A 19270-nucleotide genomic window follows, 5' to 3' on the forward strand; every position below is an offset into this window, starting at 1 on the left:
TATTTATAATTAATCTATAAAAAAATCTATAAACAATCGAATATGATTGAAAATCAGAAAAAAAATGCCCGGATTAAAGTGTTAAGAGGTTGGGAGGTTCAAGAAAGATCATGTTATATGTTTGATCTCCATTGAAATGCAGACTTGAAGAAAGGATTGCTCAAAAGATTGTGCAGCAGTTAGCATTACTTTGTTTAGGAGTAGATTTATTTTCTAAGTATTGAGGTTTATCTCTCTTTAAGTTACGGGAATTGGTACCTGTTTTCATATTCTTTCGTGTTGATGAATTAGTTATTGTCCTTTTTGGGTTATATGTGCTTGTCTTTTCTCTGCTTGATAATTTTTCAGCGTTTTCAGAAGAACGGTCTTCCATAGTAACTTTTGAACTAGCAGTTGTACTTGAAGCACGCGAAGCAGCTGGATTCCGAGGATTCTCACTTTCCTTCTCATTAGAATTATCGAGTCCATCTTGTTCAAGCGTTATTTTCTCTCTTTGATTGAATTTATCCTTTTCTATTCTAATTAATAGATCAAAGAATAATTCTCTAATATTGAAATTATCCTTTGAAGAGATTTCAAAAAAATCATCTTCAGATGATAATTCATATCTACTTAGTAATTCAAATACTTCATCATTAGAGATTTTAGTTTCTGAAAGTAGATCAGATTTTGTTGATACTATTATTATTGGAATACCACAATCTAAACCTCTTACCCTTTCTATTCTTCTTTGATATGTTCTTAGATTTAAGAAAGATTCTCTATTCGTTGGATCGTAACATAAGATGAAAGCATCAGACTGCAAAATTTGTTCATTTCTTAAATCTGAAAAATCAGCAATTTCAAATGGTGCCGCATCAAGAATTTGAACGTCAATAGTTGGACTTCTCTTTGTATATATATTATGGTCATTATGACAAGTGGATAGGTATTGTCGTAGTTCTTGACTAGCAGAAGTTGGCCGACATTGCGGTAAGTAATTCAATAGAGCTTGGAAATTGATATGTTTACTATAGATATCTTCAAAATAGGCACCTTGTTGAATTTCAGAATATGAGCCATTAACGTATCTTAAAATTAGAGAAGTTTTCCCAGATAGACTATCTCCCATAACCATTATCCTCGATGCTTTAAGATCAAAACATCTTGGATATTGATTGTGATTCATTTCATACAGTAAAATACCAGACATTGTTTTGTAATTGTTGTTTTTATTTTAAAAAAAAATAATATTGAACTCACACGAGAAATATCTAATATTTTATTTTACTTAACAGACAGAATGTGCTCATAAAATGGTATTAGGTCAATAAGTCCACTGTTCTTATATATCTCGACGCCGAGTTTAGTTCGAGGTTTTTTTCTTTCCATTCCTTTGGGTCTTTGCAAACAAAATCTGGAGAACAAGAAAAAAAACAAATTAAATGAGTACTGTGGGAAAGAAAACCTGGACTCGACCGATGAGCTGCATACCAGTAAGAAACGACAGACACACAGTGTCATAAATCTTTGCGGAAACTGTTAAGAAAGACATGTACAGCATAATAGAATTTACTCTTTTCGTCTTATTTTGGTAAAATTCATAAACCTTCTCTTGGTCGACCTGCAGTAAACAGTAAATCACGTAGAAGAGATGTAACGTTTAGTTACTGGACTCGAGCTATAGGAACGGTGTTCCTCAAAGGTATCCGTGAGGGCTTTTCAAGGAGACAACCCCACGGGAGTGAAATATCGCTAGAAGATGTAGGGAACGCAAAATTTTTTTTCTGGTTCTTTCGGTATGATTTTCTGTGTCATTTGCTTACTACACGCCTTTTCCTTTTTTTTTTTTTTTTTTTTTCCTTTCTTCTCCTTTCCGTTTCATTTTTCGGTCCAAATCCTTGTTAGAGCTCTCGAAGGCGAGCTCAGAATTCTCTGTAGAGAAAGGTGAAGGAAAATCAAACTGTGATTGCTTTTAAGGCCGTGCTGCGTGCGCATGTATTTAGCTTGATACGTTGAAAACCGAGACAAAACTTGGAGAAAGCAATTGCAGCATCTTCCAGAGACAGTTCTGTGGAAGATGCGATGCATGCGCACGTATCCTTGTTTTTGATACCTTTTGCGTCTCAGAGAATTTCCCTAGGAAGTGGCAATTTTTGCTACATCGAATGCTTCTCAGGCAAAGGGCTAGTGACAAAAAAAAAAAAGAATTATACTTCTTCTGCGGTTATGACATGGTTGCTGTTATTTGAGATGATGCCGCTTCATAGTGTGGCAAAAGTATTCTATGAGAGAGTATTGGTGCCATTGGCCGTTACTGTGTAGAAAAAAAAAAATCAAATACATTTTACCGTCATGCACACTTGATATTAAGTATGCGGGAAAGTCAGTTTCTAGATCACCAACGGCCGTTAATTAACAACATGAATAATTGAGAAGGAACTCCTGTGTTCTACTGGGCCTGCATCTTGGCCTACAAAAGTTTTAATGTGACAAACTCCACTATGTTGCCAATGATGACTTTCACATTCTGGGCCCCTGTCCTGAAGAATTTGAGCGATTATTCGCTTAATCATCTCTTGCATTACGAGGTTTCTGACTGAGCAGATGCGATATACGGCTCGACCGATTCTTTAATTCTTCTATCTTTCTACTTCCTCCCACAATTAACCCCACCTATTACCATACTCCCCCACGTCTTTCGAAAAAAAGAACTGAAAAGACAAAAACAACAAACGAACACCCAAAAAATGGCCTCGTCTTGTGTGGGAATTTCCCTTTTTGGGTGATTCCAGGACCCATTCTGGACGCACAGCGTAACTAGAAATCATGCAAAAATTCAGTCTCTAATGCATAGAACGTTTTCAGAACTCAGCAATCTAAGCTCTTTCCATGTTATATGCGCCCTTGCCACCCCGCCAAAAATTCATGGTATGGTTCTCCAGTTTTTTGTTCATATTTTCTTTTTCGTTCCTCAATGACTGAATAAAAAGAATGAGAAAGGGTCAAATCATATTCAATATCGTTGTATGCAGGTGTACCTTTTCGAGCTGGCTGGATTTATATTTCGCTTAGAGTTCATTCTACTATCAGATTCCACACAGGTCTCATAGTTCATGCAAAGCCAATGTGACACTTTTTACTCCTAGTTTTTTTTTGCGTTATATACAGGTTACATAACAGGACCAATACCTTATTTCCCCTCAATTTATCTGCTACATATTGAATGACTCACTTTATTCAATTGCTCCACATAAAAAAACTCTCTTTCTGCTCTCGCTGGTCTCTTTCTTATCGCATTCAAATCACAAACACTCTTATCGCATGCCCCTTCTCCATTTTGCAACACGAATAGAAACAACTTTCAAACAGCCAAAAGTCATTGCTTTCTCAATGACTGCAGACTTTTTTCTTTATTTTCTGTCACTGTCGTTTGTTGTTTTAATTTCCCTTTTCGGATAATTGAAAAACTGAGGTGTAAACAAATACCGCGAACAGCGTTCTCAAATGAAAGAGGGCATCAAGATCAAGCAAGAAAAAAAATATCTATTACTGTTAGATCGCAAGCTCATTATGCAACTTTTAAGCAAAACGTAAGTCAGACTTCTAACACTACATCAATCTATATCGCCTTCGCTAAATTGTCTTCAACTCAACAATGGGTGACCCACAACTAACTTCTATATGGGTTCCTCATGAAACGGAAACTTTCGTTAAGGCTGAATTTACCAGTAAAATATCAAAAAGAAACCCTAGTAAGAATGTAGAAGAAGAATTCGCTAACGTTAAGTTAATAGATACCAATGAAAATAAACAATTCCCAATACGTGACGTTCATCCAGTTAATCCACCAAGTTTTGATAAAATCGATGACATGTCCGAATTAACACATCTCAATGAACCTTCTGTTCTTTATAATTTGGAGAATAGATATAAAGATGATCTTATCTATACCTATTCTGGTCTTTTTCTGGTAGCAATCAATCCTTACTCGAATATCAAGACCTACAGTCAAGAATATATCGATCTTTATAATGGCTCTTCGAAGGATGAAAATAAACCTCATATCTTTGCCGTAGCTGAAGAAGCTTATCAAAATCTATTAACCGAAAAGCTAAACCAATCAATATTGGTCACAGGTGAATCTGGTGCTGGTAAAACGGAAAATACTAAAAAAATCTTACAATATTTAGCTGCAATTACTTCATCTAAAAATAAAAGCACAAATGTATTACAAACGCCAACTTTAGAAAAGGTTGAAGGATTTGAAATGAAAATTTTACAAAGTAATCCAATCTTAGAATCATTTGGTAATTCACAAACTGTACGTAATAATAATTCATCAAGATTTGGTAAATTTATTAAAATTGAATTCGATGAAAGGGGCAAAATAAATGGTGCTCATATAGAGTGGTACCTACTGGAAAAATCGAGAGTTGTCAACCAACATAAAGAGGAGAGGAATTATCATATATTCTATGAATTCCTCAATGGTCTCTCCGAAAATGAACTTCACAGTAAATATAAACTTCCATCAAACTCAATCTCGGATTACAAATATCTTTCTGCATCAAACCATATTATTCCTGGAGTTAATGACAAGGCAAATTTTGATGAACTACTAAAAGCTTTTTCAACTGTCGGCTTCTCTCAAGGAGAAGTTGAAGATATTTTGAAAATTATCTCCATAACATTGCACATAGGCAATGTTGAATTTGTTTCAGAAAAGACTGAACAAGCCGCTTTCAAAAATGATACAACCGATTTGACAGAATTATTGGGAATTGAAAACTCTGAATTTAACACAGCAATTTTAAAGCCAAAGTCAAAAGCTGGGAAGGAATGGGTTTCACAATCGAAAAACGCAACACAAGCTCGCTTCATTTTAAATTCACTCTCTAGGACACTTTATGAACTTCTTTTTTCGCACATTGTTGAGCGAATAAACAAGTCACTTGACCATGGTTCAATGACAGCCAATTACATTGGTCTATTAGATATTGCAGGCTTTGAAATTTTCAAACATAACTCTTTTGAACAATTGTGTATAAACTACACCAATGAAAAATTACAGCAATTTTTCAATCACCATATGTTTGTTCTCGAGCAAACTGAATACGTCAAGGAAAATATCCAGTGGGATTACATCGACTATGGAAAAGATTTGCAATCAACAATTGATCTTATTGAACAGAAACTATCACCCTCAGGTATCTTACCATTATTAGATGAGGAGTCTATTTTACCAAAGTCTACAGATAACTCCTTCTTCGAAAAATTGATAAATAGTTGGGAAAAGAAATCTGATAGGTTCAAACGTTCAAAATTGGAGCATTGCTTTGTTTTAAAACATTATGCTGGCGATGTCGAATATGACGTAGAAGGATGGTTGTCTAAAAATAAGGATCCCTTAAATGAAAACCTCTCAAATGTGTTGTCAAATTCTAAAAACAATTTAATTGCTAAATTTTTCAATAAAGACACTACGGACAATAAAGATGATACACCTTCTTCCCACAAGAATCGTTCACATGGAAAATCCCTGAGGACTGCATCTTCCCGTCATAGAGAGCAGCAAATATATTTACTTAATCAACTTAACACTACACACCCTCACTTCGTTCGTTGCATTATTCCCAACAACTTGAAGATGGCCAGAAACTTTGATCGAAGATTAATCTTGGATCAATTACGTTGTAACGGTGTCTTGGAAGGAATAAGAATTGCTAGAGAAGGTTATCCTAATAGAATTTTTTTCAAGGAGTTTTATCAAAGATATAATATTCTCACATCTGCCGAAGATGGAATCACATTCAATAAAAGAGACTTCAAAAGGAATTCACAACTGATATTATCATCACTATCTCTAGACCCTAGCCTCTTCAAGGTTGGTAATACGAAGCTTTTTTTCAAAGCTGGTGTCTTGGCAACGTTGGAGAATAAGAAAGAGAATAGAATTATGCAGATAACCTCATCATTCAATTCTGCCATCAGAGGTTCGATAGTGAGACGTCATACTACAATTCAACAAAGGAAACTAAAATCTGCCCGTATAATTGGGACTACATTCAGGAAGTACAATGAATTAATGAATGATCCTTGGTTCAATTTATTCACAAAAGTAAAACCATTACTTTCTTCTGCACAAGATATTTCCAGAGCCAAGAAATTTAATGAACAAATTAAGGAACTGAAAATTGCCATTGAAAAGAAAGAACAAGAGAAAATTAGCATCTTAGATTTACATAAAGATGTTTCTAATGAATTGAGGGAGGTACGACAGTTGCTACAACAAGAATCGGAGAACTTAGAGGAGAAAGAGAAATTATTAGCTGACAATGAAACGAAAAGAATTATCCTAGAGAAAGAATTAGAGAAAGAATTAGAGCTAAAGGAGCTGCATGAAACGAAGCAGAAAAAATCAGTCCAAGAATATGAGTCCCTTCAAGAGCAAATTATTTCAACGAAAAACCTGTTATCGGAAAAGGAAGACTGTATTAGTAACCTAACGTCCAAAAACAAAGTGCTACTTGATGATATTGCCAAATTGAAGTCTCTCAGCTCCTCAAAGACATCCGAGTATGAGAACCTAATATCTGAAAATGAGAAGCTGGTGAAAAAACTGGAAGAATTAGAGCGTATTGAACAAGAGAAGCAATCAGAGATTGATACTTTACAGAAAAAGTTGAACAGCTCCAAACAAAATCTCGACATCAAGCTTGTCACTCTGGAAAAAAATTGTAATGCTGCTATGTCAAGATTACAAGGTTTAGTTAATGAAAATATTAGTTTACGTTCAGACATAGACAGTCTCAAAAAGGAGAAACAGAAAATTGATCTGCTTTTATCAAAAAAAGTCACTGAGGTTGAAAGGTTGAGTAACAAAATTGAAAATAATTACAAAGAGATGGAAGCAGTTTCCAAGCAACGCGATACCGTTGTCTCAGAGCATGATAAACTAGGAAAGGAGCTAAAAGAGGCCAATCAAAAATATCTAGACATGAAACAAAAATATGAAGAGTTGGAGGGGAGCTTTACTGCCTTACAAAAACGTTTTTCTAATGATGAGAAACAAAATGAACAGTCAAAGGGGGCAAGCTCAAAAATTGAAACTTTAGAAAACCGTCTTAACCAGGAAATATCCTTGAACACTTACCTGACTAGCAGGCTCTCTTCAACTAGAAATAATGAGAATATTGATGATAGCATCTTGCTTGGCGGATCTGACATGAAGGAAGAGAATCTCATTGAAAAGTATATGGAAATGAAAATTAAGCTGAAAGAAACAAGTAGATTGCTTGAAGAAGAAATAAATGAAAGGAAGAATTTAATCTCAAGATTAAGTTTTACTGAGACGAGACTAGCGTCTTCTTCATTTGATTTCCAACAAGCGAGAGCACAAGTGAAAAAACTTAAAGAAATTATTGAAAAATCGGGAATAGAAGTTGATATAGATTTTGATTTAAGCAAAATCTCAACAAAAGATGATGTGAACATCGAAAAACTAATTCTTGAAGTACAATACTTGAAGAGACAGCTAGATGTTGAAACTAAAGCACATTATGATGCTGAAAATGTTGCTGCTGCCCTACACGAAAAATTCACAAAAATTCAAAGAGTAGACTCATCTTCTGACATCTATAAATTGAAGTTTGAGGCCAGCGAGCAAAAAGTGAAATCCCTAGAAAATAAAATCAAGCATATGCCTCTGAAAGATAGAACCAATCTACAGTCGAGTGGAGAAATCTTCAGAAACAGAAAGGAATATTCCAAAATTGATGAAGAATTAAAAGCTTATAAATTTGAAAACTATAAATTACAGGAGCATGTTGATGAATCATATAACCTCATTAATAAATTAAATTTTGAGATGAAACAGGCATCTTCCAAGGAAGCCTTACTGAATGAACAGATACAGATGTTAGCAAAAGACTTGGAGGGAACAGAAAGGCAGAAAGAACTGTTTGCTAACACTGTAAAACAACAGAAAGCACAGTATGAAAGCTGCCTCAATGATTTGCATGAAAATGAAAAGCAGCTAAAAGATTACATCAATGCGTTGATGCAAGCTGAAGAAGATATTAAGAGTATGACTGAGATTATTGAAAAATTGAAAGCCCAAAATAAGCAGAAAGACAAAGCAATCTGGGAGAAAGAAACAGCAAAAAACGATCTGGAAATGAAACTTCAAGAGTGTGAATTGGAGCTGAAAAGGATACAAGGGATTAACAAAATGCTAACGTCGGATTTATCTCATTTTAAGGAGAGGGTAGCAGAAGCAACAGATACCTCACAATATGAAAATGAAATAAAAGAACTAAAGGATCAATTAGATATGGGTTTTAAGACCGAGAGTTCATTGAGAAAGGAAATTTCTACGTTGAACTACAAATTGGAAACGTTGAATAATGATTATGAAGCCAAAATATCGGATCTTCTAAAGCAAAATGAACACTATGCGAGAGTCACAGAGACTTTGAATAATGAAAAGGATGAAACTATTGCCTCTAAAGTTGAATTGAGTAAAGAATACCAGGCACTATTGTTGAGGTCTAATGATCTGTCATCAAACGTGGAATTGCTAATAAACGAAAATGGTCGACTTAAGTCAGAGCTTGAAAGTTCAAGGGACGCAATAACGAAGTCGAGTGCAGAATTCGGTGAACTTTCTCAGGAAAAAGAGGACATTTTAAATAAGATGAAATATTTAGAAGAAACCCTGGAACTGCAGAAAGAACAAAGCGAAAGAAATGAAGAGCTGGTTCAAAACCTTCAAAAAGACATCAATTATTTCAGAGAGAAGTATGATAATGAAAAACAAAAGAATATCAATCTCTTCGAGGAAAATCAGACTTTGGTCAGGCAAAGTGAACAGCTTGGTTCTAAACTCCAAAGTTTGAATGAGAAGTTATCTGATACACGTGAGAAGGATGCTTGGTTGTCGAAGATTAGCGAATTAGAGGAAATGCTATCTTCTGAAACAGATGAGAAGTATAACCTACTAAAAGGCCTAAAGAGCCAAGAACGTGCTATTCAAGAATTGGAAGAAAAAAATATGAAACAAGCAGATGTCATTAACCTTGCTAATGAAGATAGAAAGCAATTTGAAATTAGTGTAGTGCAGTATAACGAACAACTTGGACAACTAGAGAATCTTGTGTCACAACAAGAACTACAAATGAAAAAGGCTACTAGGGAAAACACTTTATATCAAGATAAAATACAAGAACTAGAGAGAGAAATTGCATTTTGGAGAGAGAGATATGATAAAAACAATGCAAATAATGAACAACAGCAAAATTCGGCGTTTCAAACGGAGGAAATTATGAGCTAAGGTTTCCTCAGTATATATAAAACATTCGAAAACTGTTTATAAGATTATATACAAGACTTTAATTATACCCAGTTATTTAATTCCATTCTGTGATGAGGGCACGTATCTTCTGTAACGACATGGGCTGATTGTGACGAAACTGCAAATATAATGCTATGATGAGAATACTAATTAGTGGAACCCAGTCCATAATATTCCAAGACATCTGTTACTTTTCCAAACGCATCTCTCTTCCCTTGCATGACAACAGTAGCTTTGCCAGTTCCTTTACCAGGATTTTGAACCTTACCGGTGACAACCGTTTCTGCAACGCGGATTATGTCATCTTTGGTTAATTTCTCGATCCTGGAGACCATTTCTTTGATTGGAACTTTAGTGTTACGCAGTTGAATTTGTCTTCCCATATCTTCTAACTCTACTAATTTGGATTCAAGATTCATTAGCAGAGAAGATTTGAGCTGATTCTTAGCTCGTGATACTTCTTCATCAGTGGGTCTGAGCTTTTTATTGGCGAATATATTGTGGAATTGTATGGCTACAATTTCTGCAGCTTGTGGGGCAGCCTCTGGGATACACGACAATGAGATACCAAAAAGTCCAGAATCGGAGTATGTGTGGTTGAAAGAGGTACAGCTTTCAACGAAATAGTACTGATTCAAGACATGAGAATATAATCTTGAATACATCCCCTTTCCTGGTCCACCAGCACTGAACGACCCTCCCCCACCAAGTAGTGTTTGTAATGTAGCAAGCGCATATATGTCTGGATGGTCAATTGGTAAACCTTCAAATGCAATTTGGATATGATATAATTCAGGCAAATTTCCGAATGGCTTTATTGGAGGAATGCATGTCTCTCCACCAGTGTAATGAGCTCTCTTCTGCATAATTGGAAGTTTCTGAGAATTCCAATCACTAAAATATTTCGAAACATATTCCAGTGCCTTTTCATGAGATACACCAACAAATGCTGCTACTGTATTCTCAGGAGTATACAGACCCTCTCTATATTCTGTAAGTGACTTTTTGGAAATGGATGGAACAACCTCACGAGGACATAATAATGGAGACCCAAGAGTTTCACCCGAAAAAGCAGTAGTGTGTAGTAACTCAGGTAGTAACAAGTCAGGTTTCATCCAAACTTCATCGATTTCATACTGTGCAGCCAGTTTTTGGTCATTCAATTCTTTTTCAGTAATGTTAGGAAATCTTACGGTTTCCGCCATTAATCGCAACATTTTATCCACATCTTGATTAAACACAGAGGCTTGATACATCATAGATTCTCTCGAGGAAGTACATTGATAGTTACCTCCCAATAACTCCAGAGTTTCTGTCATCGTTCTACCGTCTACATTTGTAGTGGATTGAAAAGCAAGACGATCCAGAATGTGTGTGCAGCCTTTTAGGTTATTGGTTTCAAAACGGGATCCTGCACCAATATACAGACCCAATGCACTAAAATGGCCAGGAACATTTGAAGTAGCAACCCTGAGACCATTTGATAATTTCGTTAGCTGATATTCATTCTTGGAAGCCAATGATGACAACCTTCTTACCGAAGCTCTAAACATCTGACTGAAATAAAGAAGTAAGGGATACTTATAATTTCAACGACAGCTCTGCAGCCAAAGAATAAAAGGTTCGATTCCTCGTGAAATAGCCAGCTTATTCGACTTTCCTAACAGTTATAAGCTCATCTATCACTATCCAATATTTATGACTTCACTATTTTTAATATCTCTCGGGTTCGGATATCCAGAGGAACGCAGGTTACTGAATTAGGGAAAAGTAGCCTACTTCGGCAAACCATCGAGAAAATTTCCTTAAAGAGGAACTGTTACTACTATTAGTCACATCAAGGTTTCTTTTTTTATGAAATTTCAGAAAATTTAAGCAAATTGCCAAGAAATTTTGCAACTTTCAATCTATTCAAATCTTCAAGATTGATCGTCAGCGATGGTACGTAGTTTTGTTGTTAAGGTGCCGGCCTCTTCTGCAAATATTGGTCCTGGTTACGATGTTTTAGGTGTTGGTTTAGCGTTGTTTCTGGAACTAAACGTTTCTATTGATCCTACACAGGCTCATTTGACTAAAGACGACCCAAACAACTGTCTGTTAAGTTACAGCGAAGACAGTGAAGGGTTTGATTCCGTGCCATTGAGATCTGATGCTAATTTGATTACCAGAACTGCCCTTTACGTTATGCGTTGTAATAATATCAGAGCTTTCCCTTCTGGAACGAAAATCCATGTCACCAACCCTATCCCTCTAGGTCGTGGGTTAGGCTCTTCAGGTGCTGCTGTCGTTGCAGGTGTCATGTTGGGTAACGAAATCGGACAGCTTGGCTTCTCAAAGCAACGTATGCTAGACTACTGTCTTATGATTGAACGTCATCCAGATAATATTACTGCAGCCATGATGGGAGGTTTCTGTGGTTCTTTCTTAAGAGACTTGACCCCTCAAGAACTAGAAAGACGTGAAATTCCATTGGCTGAGGTCTTACCTGAGCCAACTGGAGGAGAAGACACTGGTTTGGTCCCACCTTTACCACCAACCGATATCGGTAGACATGTTAAATATAACTGGAACCCTAAAATCAAATGTATAGCGATTATTCCACAATTCGAATTATCTACCGCTGACTCCAGAGGCGTTCTACCTAAGGCTTATACAACTCAAGATTTAGTTTTCAATTTACAAAGATTAGCAGTTTTGACTAATGCTTTAACGTTAGATCCTCCAAATGCCAACTTAATTTATCCAGCTATGCAAGACAGAGTCCACCAGCCATACAGAAAAATCTTAATTCCAGGCTTAACAGATATCTTACAAAGTGTAACACCTTCCACATATCCAGGTTTGCTCGGTATCTGTCTTTCCGGTGCTGGGCCAACCATCTTAGCTTTGGCCACTGAAAATTTTGAGGACATCGCTCAAGAAATTATAAATACTTTTGACAGAAATAACGTCGAATGTACATGGAAGTTATTGGAATTGGCTCATGACGGTGCCACGGTGGAACAATATTGAATTTGAAGTTCATTACTATGATATAAATTGATATATAACACTTTAAATTTATAATCGTAATCGACGAATACGTATATGAATTTCATAGAAAAAAATATCTTGAAAGTAGCCTAAATTTGATTAATAAGATACAAAGAAAGGAAAAGAAGTCTGCGTTGACGCTGTTCAATTCATCTACAAGGGAAATTCTGTACAAATTTGAAGGTAGTCCGTATCTCATTTTCCATCTTTTTTGCATTATTACTGAAGATATACCGAAATATCAAGAATACAACAAATTTAATCATGGTCATGGTGAGTGACTCTAAAACGAATAGCAGCGGCTTAGGCTACAAAATTTCATGGTCCAAGGTTCGCAATTTTACTATATTGACCATAATAGTCATCTATGCATTGTATAAGCTTTTTACAGGTCATGGAGAAGATATCAATTTTGGTAAATTTTTAGTGAAAACGTCTCCATATATGTGGGCTAACCTCGGCATAGCTATGTGCATAGGTTTAAGTGTTGTTGGAGCAGCCTGGGGTATATTTATAACGGGGTCTTCTATAATAGGTGCAGGTGTTCGTGCTCCAAGAATCACTACGAAAAATCTGATATCTATTATCTTCTGTGAAGTTGTTGCCATTTACGGTTTAATTATTGCAATCGTATTCTCATCTAAGCTTACTGTCGCATCTGCAGACACTTTGTACTCAAAATCAAACCTCTATACCGGCTATTCTTTGTTCTGGGCTGGTCTCACTGTTGGTGCCTCCAACTTAATCTGTGGTGTCGCCGTTGGTATTACTGGAGCCACTGCCGCTATATCTGATGCTGCTGATTCCGCACTTTTTGTCAAAATTTTAGTCGTAGAAATTTTTGGTTCCATTCTTGGTTTATTAGGTCTAATTGTCGGGTTGTTAATGGCAGGAAAGGCTGCAGACTTTCAATAGGTTAATACACTATTTTGAATCATAAAATGTATATATTTTTTATTAACGAATGTCGTGTGATGGAATAAACCACACAACCACACAATGTATAAACTTGATATTTTTGATTAATAATATATGATTGTACGATATACAACTTATTTACTCACCTTTATGCTTCTTCTTCGTAGTCTGGATTTTTTTTCAAAATAACAACACCCTCTATGTTACTGGTATAACTGATATATTCATCATTTTCCAGTTCTGCCCTTTCACCGTGGCCTAATAGTACTGGTGTGGACTGAGTAATCCAACCAGTGATGGTTTTAGGCTTACCTGCTTGACCAACTGTCTCTACAGCTTGACCCACACGGACATTGACCTTAATTGGTTCGCCTTCTTCATTTAAGGTTAGAATGAACTTTGGTCTTACACCACTATTTAGCATGTAGAAAAGTTGATGGTTTGTTAGCATGAAACTTGGTGATACCATACCGACTAGTACAGTCAATAGAGAAGCCAGTGTTACCTTATTTAGCACTTGTGCATCGTTGAAGACGTCCATTGTCATAGTACCTTTACCTAAATGAATCAAACCTTGAGCCATTCTTGTGATAAATAGGGCATCCTGTTCGCGAGAATAATAGCTGGCAAGTTGTCTTAATAATTGTGCTAATCTAGCATTATTTGTACCGACACCACATAAACCCATGGCAAAAATAGAGTTCATAGAAACATCTAAATCTGCATCATGTGAAAAACGGGATAGGGTATCAAACACCTTCATTTGTGGATCAGCAATTGATACAAGGCCCATAGCTAATGGAACCATACGACGGATGTGCTCATTACCATAATGCATCAAATGACCAAAGTGACGTAAGGACATTTCTTTCCCAATATCTTCACCAATAGCTACCAAGGCGATACCCAAAACAGCAAATGAAAGCTCATCAATTAGGCTACTTTCAGTCTCATTTTCCTTTTCCTTTTCACCTTCTTCTTCTTTCTCGGTTTTACCCTCCTCTACCTTAGCGTCCTCTTTGGTTTCCGTTATTTCTTCATCCTTTTTTTCTTCAGCACTTGGAGCATTATCTTCTGCATCCATGTCCACATCATGATCTTCGTTATCTTGATTATCATTATTTTCTCTTTCTTCTTTTCCAGCAGCTGCTTCAGCCAAGAAATCACGTATTTCGCTACCTTGCTCTTCAATTTCTTCATCTTCTTCGTCTTCCTCGTCATTTTTCTTTGTAGCTTCTGGAGTTAGACGATGTAATAAATCTTGAATTAATAGAACATCACCAGTTCCAGTGTATGCACAAGCGTTTATCAAAACTTCAATTGCAGAAGTCATTGGATGTTCAATTGCGGACAAAGTTTCAATGACATCATCTACTTGTTCACCTTGTCCTAAATAAAGTAAGCCTAACGCTAAAGCTAAAAATCTAACCCACTCAGTTTTTAGTTCAATTGCAGAACGTTCCAAAAAGTTATCCATGATGCAAGTAGTAATATCACCATTACATGTACCAACGAAGATGTGAGCTAATGCTAGAGAAGCCATAGTAGATTGCTCAAGAGGAATAGATGTATCGGAAGCTAAAGGTAACAAAAGACCCAAGACTTCCTCGTTTTTGCTGCCAGCAAATGCAATACCTAAACCTAGTATGGCAGCTGAACTTATCTTACTGTTACTGTTATTAACATAGTCTTGAAGTAATAATAATGCTGGCTCTACATCACCATCATGTATGCCTGCTGCAGAAATACCAATACCTAATAGGGCACCTGCCTTAACTTCAGTTTCCTCAACATATAAATACTTATCCAACTGTTGTAAACCATCTAGAGACCATTGGAAAACAGAACCAATACTGGCAACTGCAGAAGTCATACCGTCCCCTTTAGTTTTATAGACCCAGTTATCATTATCGACAATTAAATTGTCCTTACAATACCCCAAGTTCAAAAATGAATTAACGAAGGCTGCTGCGAGATTCTGTTGGGCAGAATCTAGACCAACACTGCCAAATACTGACTTCGAACTATCTAAGTGGCTTTTATAAATATCTTCCGGTACTTTTGGGGCAGTTAAATTTAATTCTTTAGCCAAATATAAAAAGTGTTCGGACAGCTTGGTATTACCAATAATTTCTTGGACGCCCTCATGTTTGAAAGAAACTTTTTGAGTGGCCAAAATATAAGCCAACTGTTTGTGCATAACTTCATCATTAGTGGCATCGAAGGTAGCCCTGATTAAAGATTCATCACCTAACCTAATTGCAAGAGATAAAGCTTCAGTCAACTGTGATTCAGATAGATAGATTGAGTATGCAGTCTGTAAGAAAGCAATATCTTCTGGTGGAGGTAGTAATGGAACGCATGCAATCATGTATTGGCAAACTCTTTTATATGTATTTTCATCAACAAATTGGGGCAGCTTTTCAATCGATTCGATTTCAGATAATAAATCAACTGCTTCTTCTTCACCATTATGTTTTAAGAAATATGGGACAATATCTAAAGATAAATTTAAAATTTCGTCTTTTGAAAACTCAGATGCGGTTGGCACTGGAGTAGATAACTCTGATTCATCAGAAGAATTTAAGTTAGCCTCTTTTTCAACTTGCTCGTAATAAACTTCTCCAATTTCCAAAGCTAGATGACGAATATATTCGTGTCCCCAACTCTCAATATTAGTTACATCTGATAACAATCTATATCTGAGAGAATCATGTTTACCATTATCGGAATATGTCATAGAAAGAACTGATAAGACGTCCGCAAGAGATGATTTCATTGTTTTATCAGTCCACCTATCATGAACGGCACATAGATCAGGGTAGGATGAACGTAAGAACTTTAGAGGCTTTGGAACAGCAGTCATGGAGCTTGTTGCGTTCTTGATAAAGTCTTTCAATTGGTTCAATGACGTTTCATATAGATTGCTGTCATTTTCTTTTAAGGTTTCAACTAGAAGCTCTAAATCTGTCTTCAGTTTTAAGTCTTCTTCTGATAGCTCTTCTTCCTCTTGAGCTTGCTTCTTCTTCTTATCCTCTTTGGAAACAGTAACATCCTGTTTACTCTCTATTTCTTTCTTTTCTTCAGCCATTGTCAGTTCTCTATTACTTTGAAACTATACGATTGACTCCACAAATGGTTTTAATGGCTAGTAATGCTAACTCTAGTTTTGAAGTAATCCTAATATTCTTTTAGTTTGCCACCGAAAATATAAAAAAATCGCCGCCTTACACGTGATCCTTTAAACAAAATTAAAGTGCCGGAAAGGAGACGGTTCAATATATACAGCAATATGGTCTAATAGTCTGTTTAAGCCTGTTATTATGTATATAACTGTTTGTATATAGTAACTATTTGATGAACTTGCCAGTAAAAGCATGCTTAGTCCATTCAAATAATTTATCGTAGACCATGGTGCCGGCATTATGGTATCTGATAGCGTGGTCCGAATCTGGGAAGATATGAACATCGTAGTTCTTAACAGAATTCAGGTTCAGCAAGTCTAGAAACTTCAAAGAGTTTTGGAAATGTACGTTGTCATCGCCAGTACCATGAATGAGCAGAAAGCGGTTAACATCATTGAAAGACGTTATGTTGTGGACGCTTGATTCCTCGTAGCCAGCAGCATTTTCCTGAGGAGTATGCATATACCTTTCTGTGTAAATAGAATCATATAACCTCCAATCTGTTACAGGTGCCACTGATAAACCATACTTGAAGTGTTTACCGGAGTCCCTTTCCAGTGTTTTTAAAGTCAAATAGCCACCATATGACCACCCAAACAAGGATATCTTTTCTTCGTCAACGTAGGATTTTGCTCCATAAAAAGAAGCAGCCGAAATTTGGTCTAGAGCCTCATATTTGCCCAATCTGTCACGAAGTAAAGATCTAAATGCTTTTCCTTTAAAACCCGTTCCGCGGCCGTCAACGACAACGACAATAGCATTCAATTGGGACGCAATTGCTTCATTGAACCCTATAGAGAAACTCTTCAAAACTTGCTGCGAATTTGGACCACCATAAGCGTAGAAAAACACAGGATAGTAATTTTTTTTCTTTGGATCAAAATCATTTGGTAATATTTCATAAGAGTTGACCAATATGGTATTTCCGCTTTCATCCTGTCCAAGGTCAAGTTGTTGAAATGATTTTTCAGGAATGTCATATTGAGATAGCATTTCTCTCAATTTTACATTTTTCTCGAGGTAGTACAGTGTCTTACCAATAACATTGCCTTCGACTTCACTGTCTGTATAATATGACCGTAGATCTATGATCTTCTGGTATGGAACATCCGGTCCATTGTATGATAACAGGGCAAATCTTGCACTTGAAGAGAAAGTTGCCTTGTAAAGGCCTGGCTTAGATGTGTCTGTGACTTCAACGATTTCGCCCAAGTTGTTCACGTTCACGTAGTAGAGGTGTCTCTCGGTAGATGACTTTCTTGTAGCAATAAAGTATATTCTGCCATATTCCTTATCAACCGCAGATGGACCATCAATAACCTCCCAGTCTCCTTTGGTCAGCTTAATATATCCTGATGAATTTTTGACAGGATAATATACTAAATGATTGAATCCAGCAATTGGAATAATATCTATATACCCACTTTCTTGCTTCGTTGCTGACCTGTTCAATAATAGTGGAGTCGTATTCTGAGTGATTTCCCACCATCCACCTTCTGAAGATTCCTCTCTTGAAATTGTTGTTTCCTTCGTAGACAAGTTAATAGCTACTACTTTCAAACAATCTGATGAGCGATCACTAGTTTTGACTATAAGATTGAAGCCATCGATCCAGGTAACTTCAGTTAGAAGAAAATCTGGGTTTTCATAAAAATTTGAAATTTTAGATTCATATGTGGAGTCCTCTTTCGTATCATAAACGAATAAGTCAACTTCAGGGTTTGGTGTGCCACTTTTTGGGTATTTTATTGAACGCATCTCAGGATATATATCGTTTTCATGTTGAACATAATATGGGATATTGAACTCACGGACATGAGTTTCGTCAATCTTTATAAAAGAAATGAAGCGAGCGTTTGGCGACCACCACAATGCTGTATCCGAGCTTAAAACCTCTTCCTCATAAACCCAATCTGGTTTTCCATTGAAAACTTCGGCACTACCATCATTGGTGATCCTTCTCAATTGTGATGCTGTTTTTGTCGAGTATATGTAAATGTCATTATTTTGCACAAAGGCAATATTGTCCGCATCAGGGGACCATTTAGCTAATGCAATATCGTCACCTACATGCACAAACGATAATTCCTCTATCTTGAAAACAAAGTAGGAACCAAATACAGAATGCCTCCAGTTCTTAACAGTTTGAGTACGAATAAGTAATTGCTTCACATCTGGAGAGGGGATTATTTCGTCAACAGTAAAATTCTTACCATCGTGAGTGAAGTATCTTCCATGGAATAAGACTTCCGCAAAATCTTGGTCTGTAACAGACTTGACAACGTAGCTATCATTCATTGAAGTAGTATAAAATCCCCTATCCTCATTGTCTGTATCTGCGTAATGGAACCAGTTCAAGGAATGCATTTGTGGCTGAAACGTACCGTTTCTAATATTTTCCATGGAAACTTTCAATAAACCCTGTTTTGTTACATTGCCAATGGGTAATTGGAATCCTACATTATTACTGTTTCCGTATGGGTGAGTGACTTGAGATATAGTTCTTATCAATATAATACAACTCCATATTAGCAATAGTCCAAGAATACCTGACTTAGCATTTCTCTCGAACACAATTTGTCGTTTGCTTTTGAAATGAGTATCTGGAATTCTTTCTATATCTGGCAAAGAATCAGAAGAGTTATGCTGATCCATCTTAATATCTGTTCATCATATATATCTGTCATGTTGAATATAATCAATGATGGGCCCTGTTAAAACCTTTTTTTTTTCAATCGGGAAATTCATGATGATGTCTTGAAGAATATCCTTCATTTATTCAATGGTGAATGATCAGTCT

At 36.3% G+C, this 19270-nt stretch overlaps 7 protein-coding genes across 7 annotated transcripts; 3 read left to right on the top strand and 4 right to left on the bottom strand.

Moving 5' to 3' along the window:
* Positions 1-160: 160 nt before the first annotated feature.
* KAFR0E01740 (uncharacterized protein) lies at positions 161-1192 on the bottom strand (the record flags this gene model as incomplete). Its single annotated transcript, XM_003957414.1, has 1 exon — positions 161-1192. The coding sequence occupies one exon, from the start codon at positions 1190-1192 to the stop codon at positions 161-163; it is 1032 nt and encodes a 343-aa protein (XP_003957463.1).
* A 2445-nt stretch (positions 1193-3637) lies between these two features.
* On the top strand, positions 3638-9313 carry MYO1 (myosin 1; the record flags this gene model as incomplete). Its single annotated transcript, XM_003957415.1, has 1 exon — positions 3638-9313. One exon carries the CDS (start codon positions 3638-3640, stop codon positions 9311-9313), a length of 5676 nt encoding a protein of 1891 aa, XP_003957464.1.
* A 167-nt stretch (positions 9314-9480) lies between these two features.
* Positions 9481-10887, bottom strand: MAS2 (mitochondrial-processing protease subunit alpha; the record flags this gene model as incomplete). The annotated part of the gene is made up of 1 exon (XM_003957416.1): positions 9481-10887. The coding sequence occupies one exon, from the start codon at positions 10885-10887 to the stop codon at positions 9481-9483; it is 1407 nt and encodes a 468-aa protein (XP_003957465.1).
* A 385-nt stretch (positions 10888-11272) lies between these two features.
* On the top strand, positions 11273-12346 carry THR1 (homoserine kinase; the record flags this gene model as incomplete). Its single annotated transcript, XM_003957417.1, has 1 exon — positions 11273-12346. The coding sequence occupies one exon, from the start codon at positions 11273-11275 to the stop codon at positions 12344-12346; it is 1074 nt and encodes a 357-aa protein (XP_003957466.1).
* A 285-nt stretch (positions 12347-12631) lies between these two features.
* VMA16 (H(+)-transporting V0 sector ATPase subunit c'') lies at positions 12632-13282 on the top strand (the record flags this gene model as incomplete). The annotated part of the gene is made up of 1 exon (XM_003957418.1): positions 12632-13282. One exon carries the CDS (start codon positions 12632-12634, stop codon positions 13280-13282), a length of 651 nt encoding a protein of 216 aa, XP_003957467.1.
* A 151-nt stretch (positions 13283-13433) lies between these two features.
* Positions 13434-16376, bottom strand: RPN1 (proteasome regulatory particle base subunit RPN1; the record flags this gene model as incomplete). Its single annotated transcript, XM_003957419.1, has 1 exon — positions 13434-16376. One exon carries the CDS (start codon positions 16374-16376, stop codon positions 13434-13436), a length of 2943 nt encoding a protein of 980 aa, XP_003957468.1.
* Positions 16377-16635: 259 nt separating this feature from the next.
* On the bottom strand, positions 16636-19125 carry DAP2 (dipeptidyl aminopeptidase; the record flags this gene model as incomplete). The annotated part of the gene is made up of 1 exon (XM_003957420.1): positions 16636-19125. One exon carries the CDS (start codon positions 19123-19125, stop codon positions 16636-16638), a length of 2490 nt encoding a protein of 829 aa, XP_003957469.1.
* Positions 19126-19270: the final 145 nt, after the last annotated feature.

This window comes from Kazachstania africana, chromosome 5, assembly GCF_000304475.1.
Source record: "Kazachstania africana CBS 2517 chromosome 5, complete genome".
Lineage (NCBI taxonomy): Eukaryota > Fungi > Ascomycota > Saccharomycetes > Saccharomycetales > Saccharomycetaceae > Kazachstania > Kazachstania africana.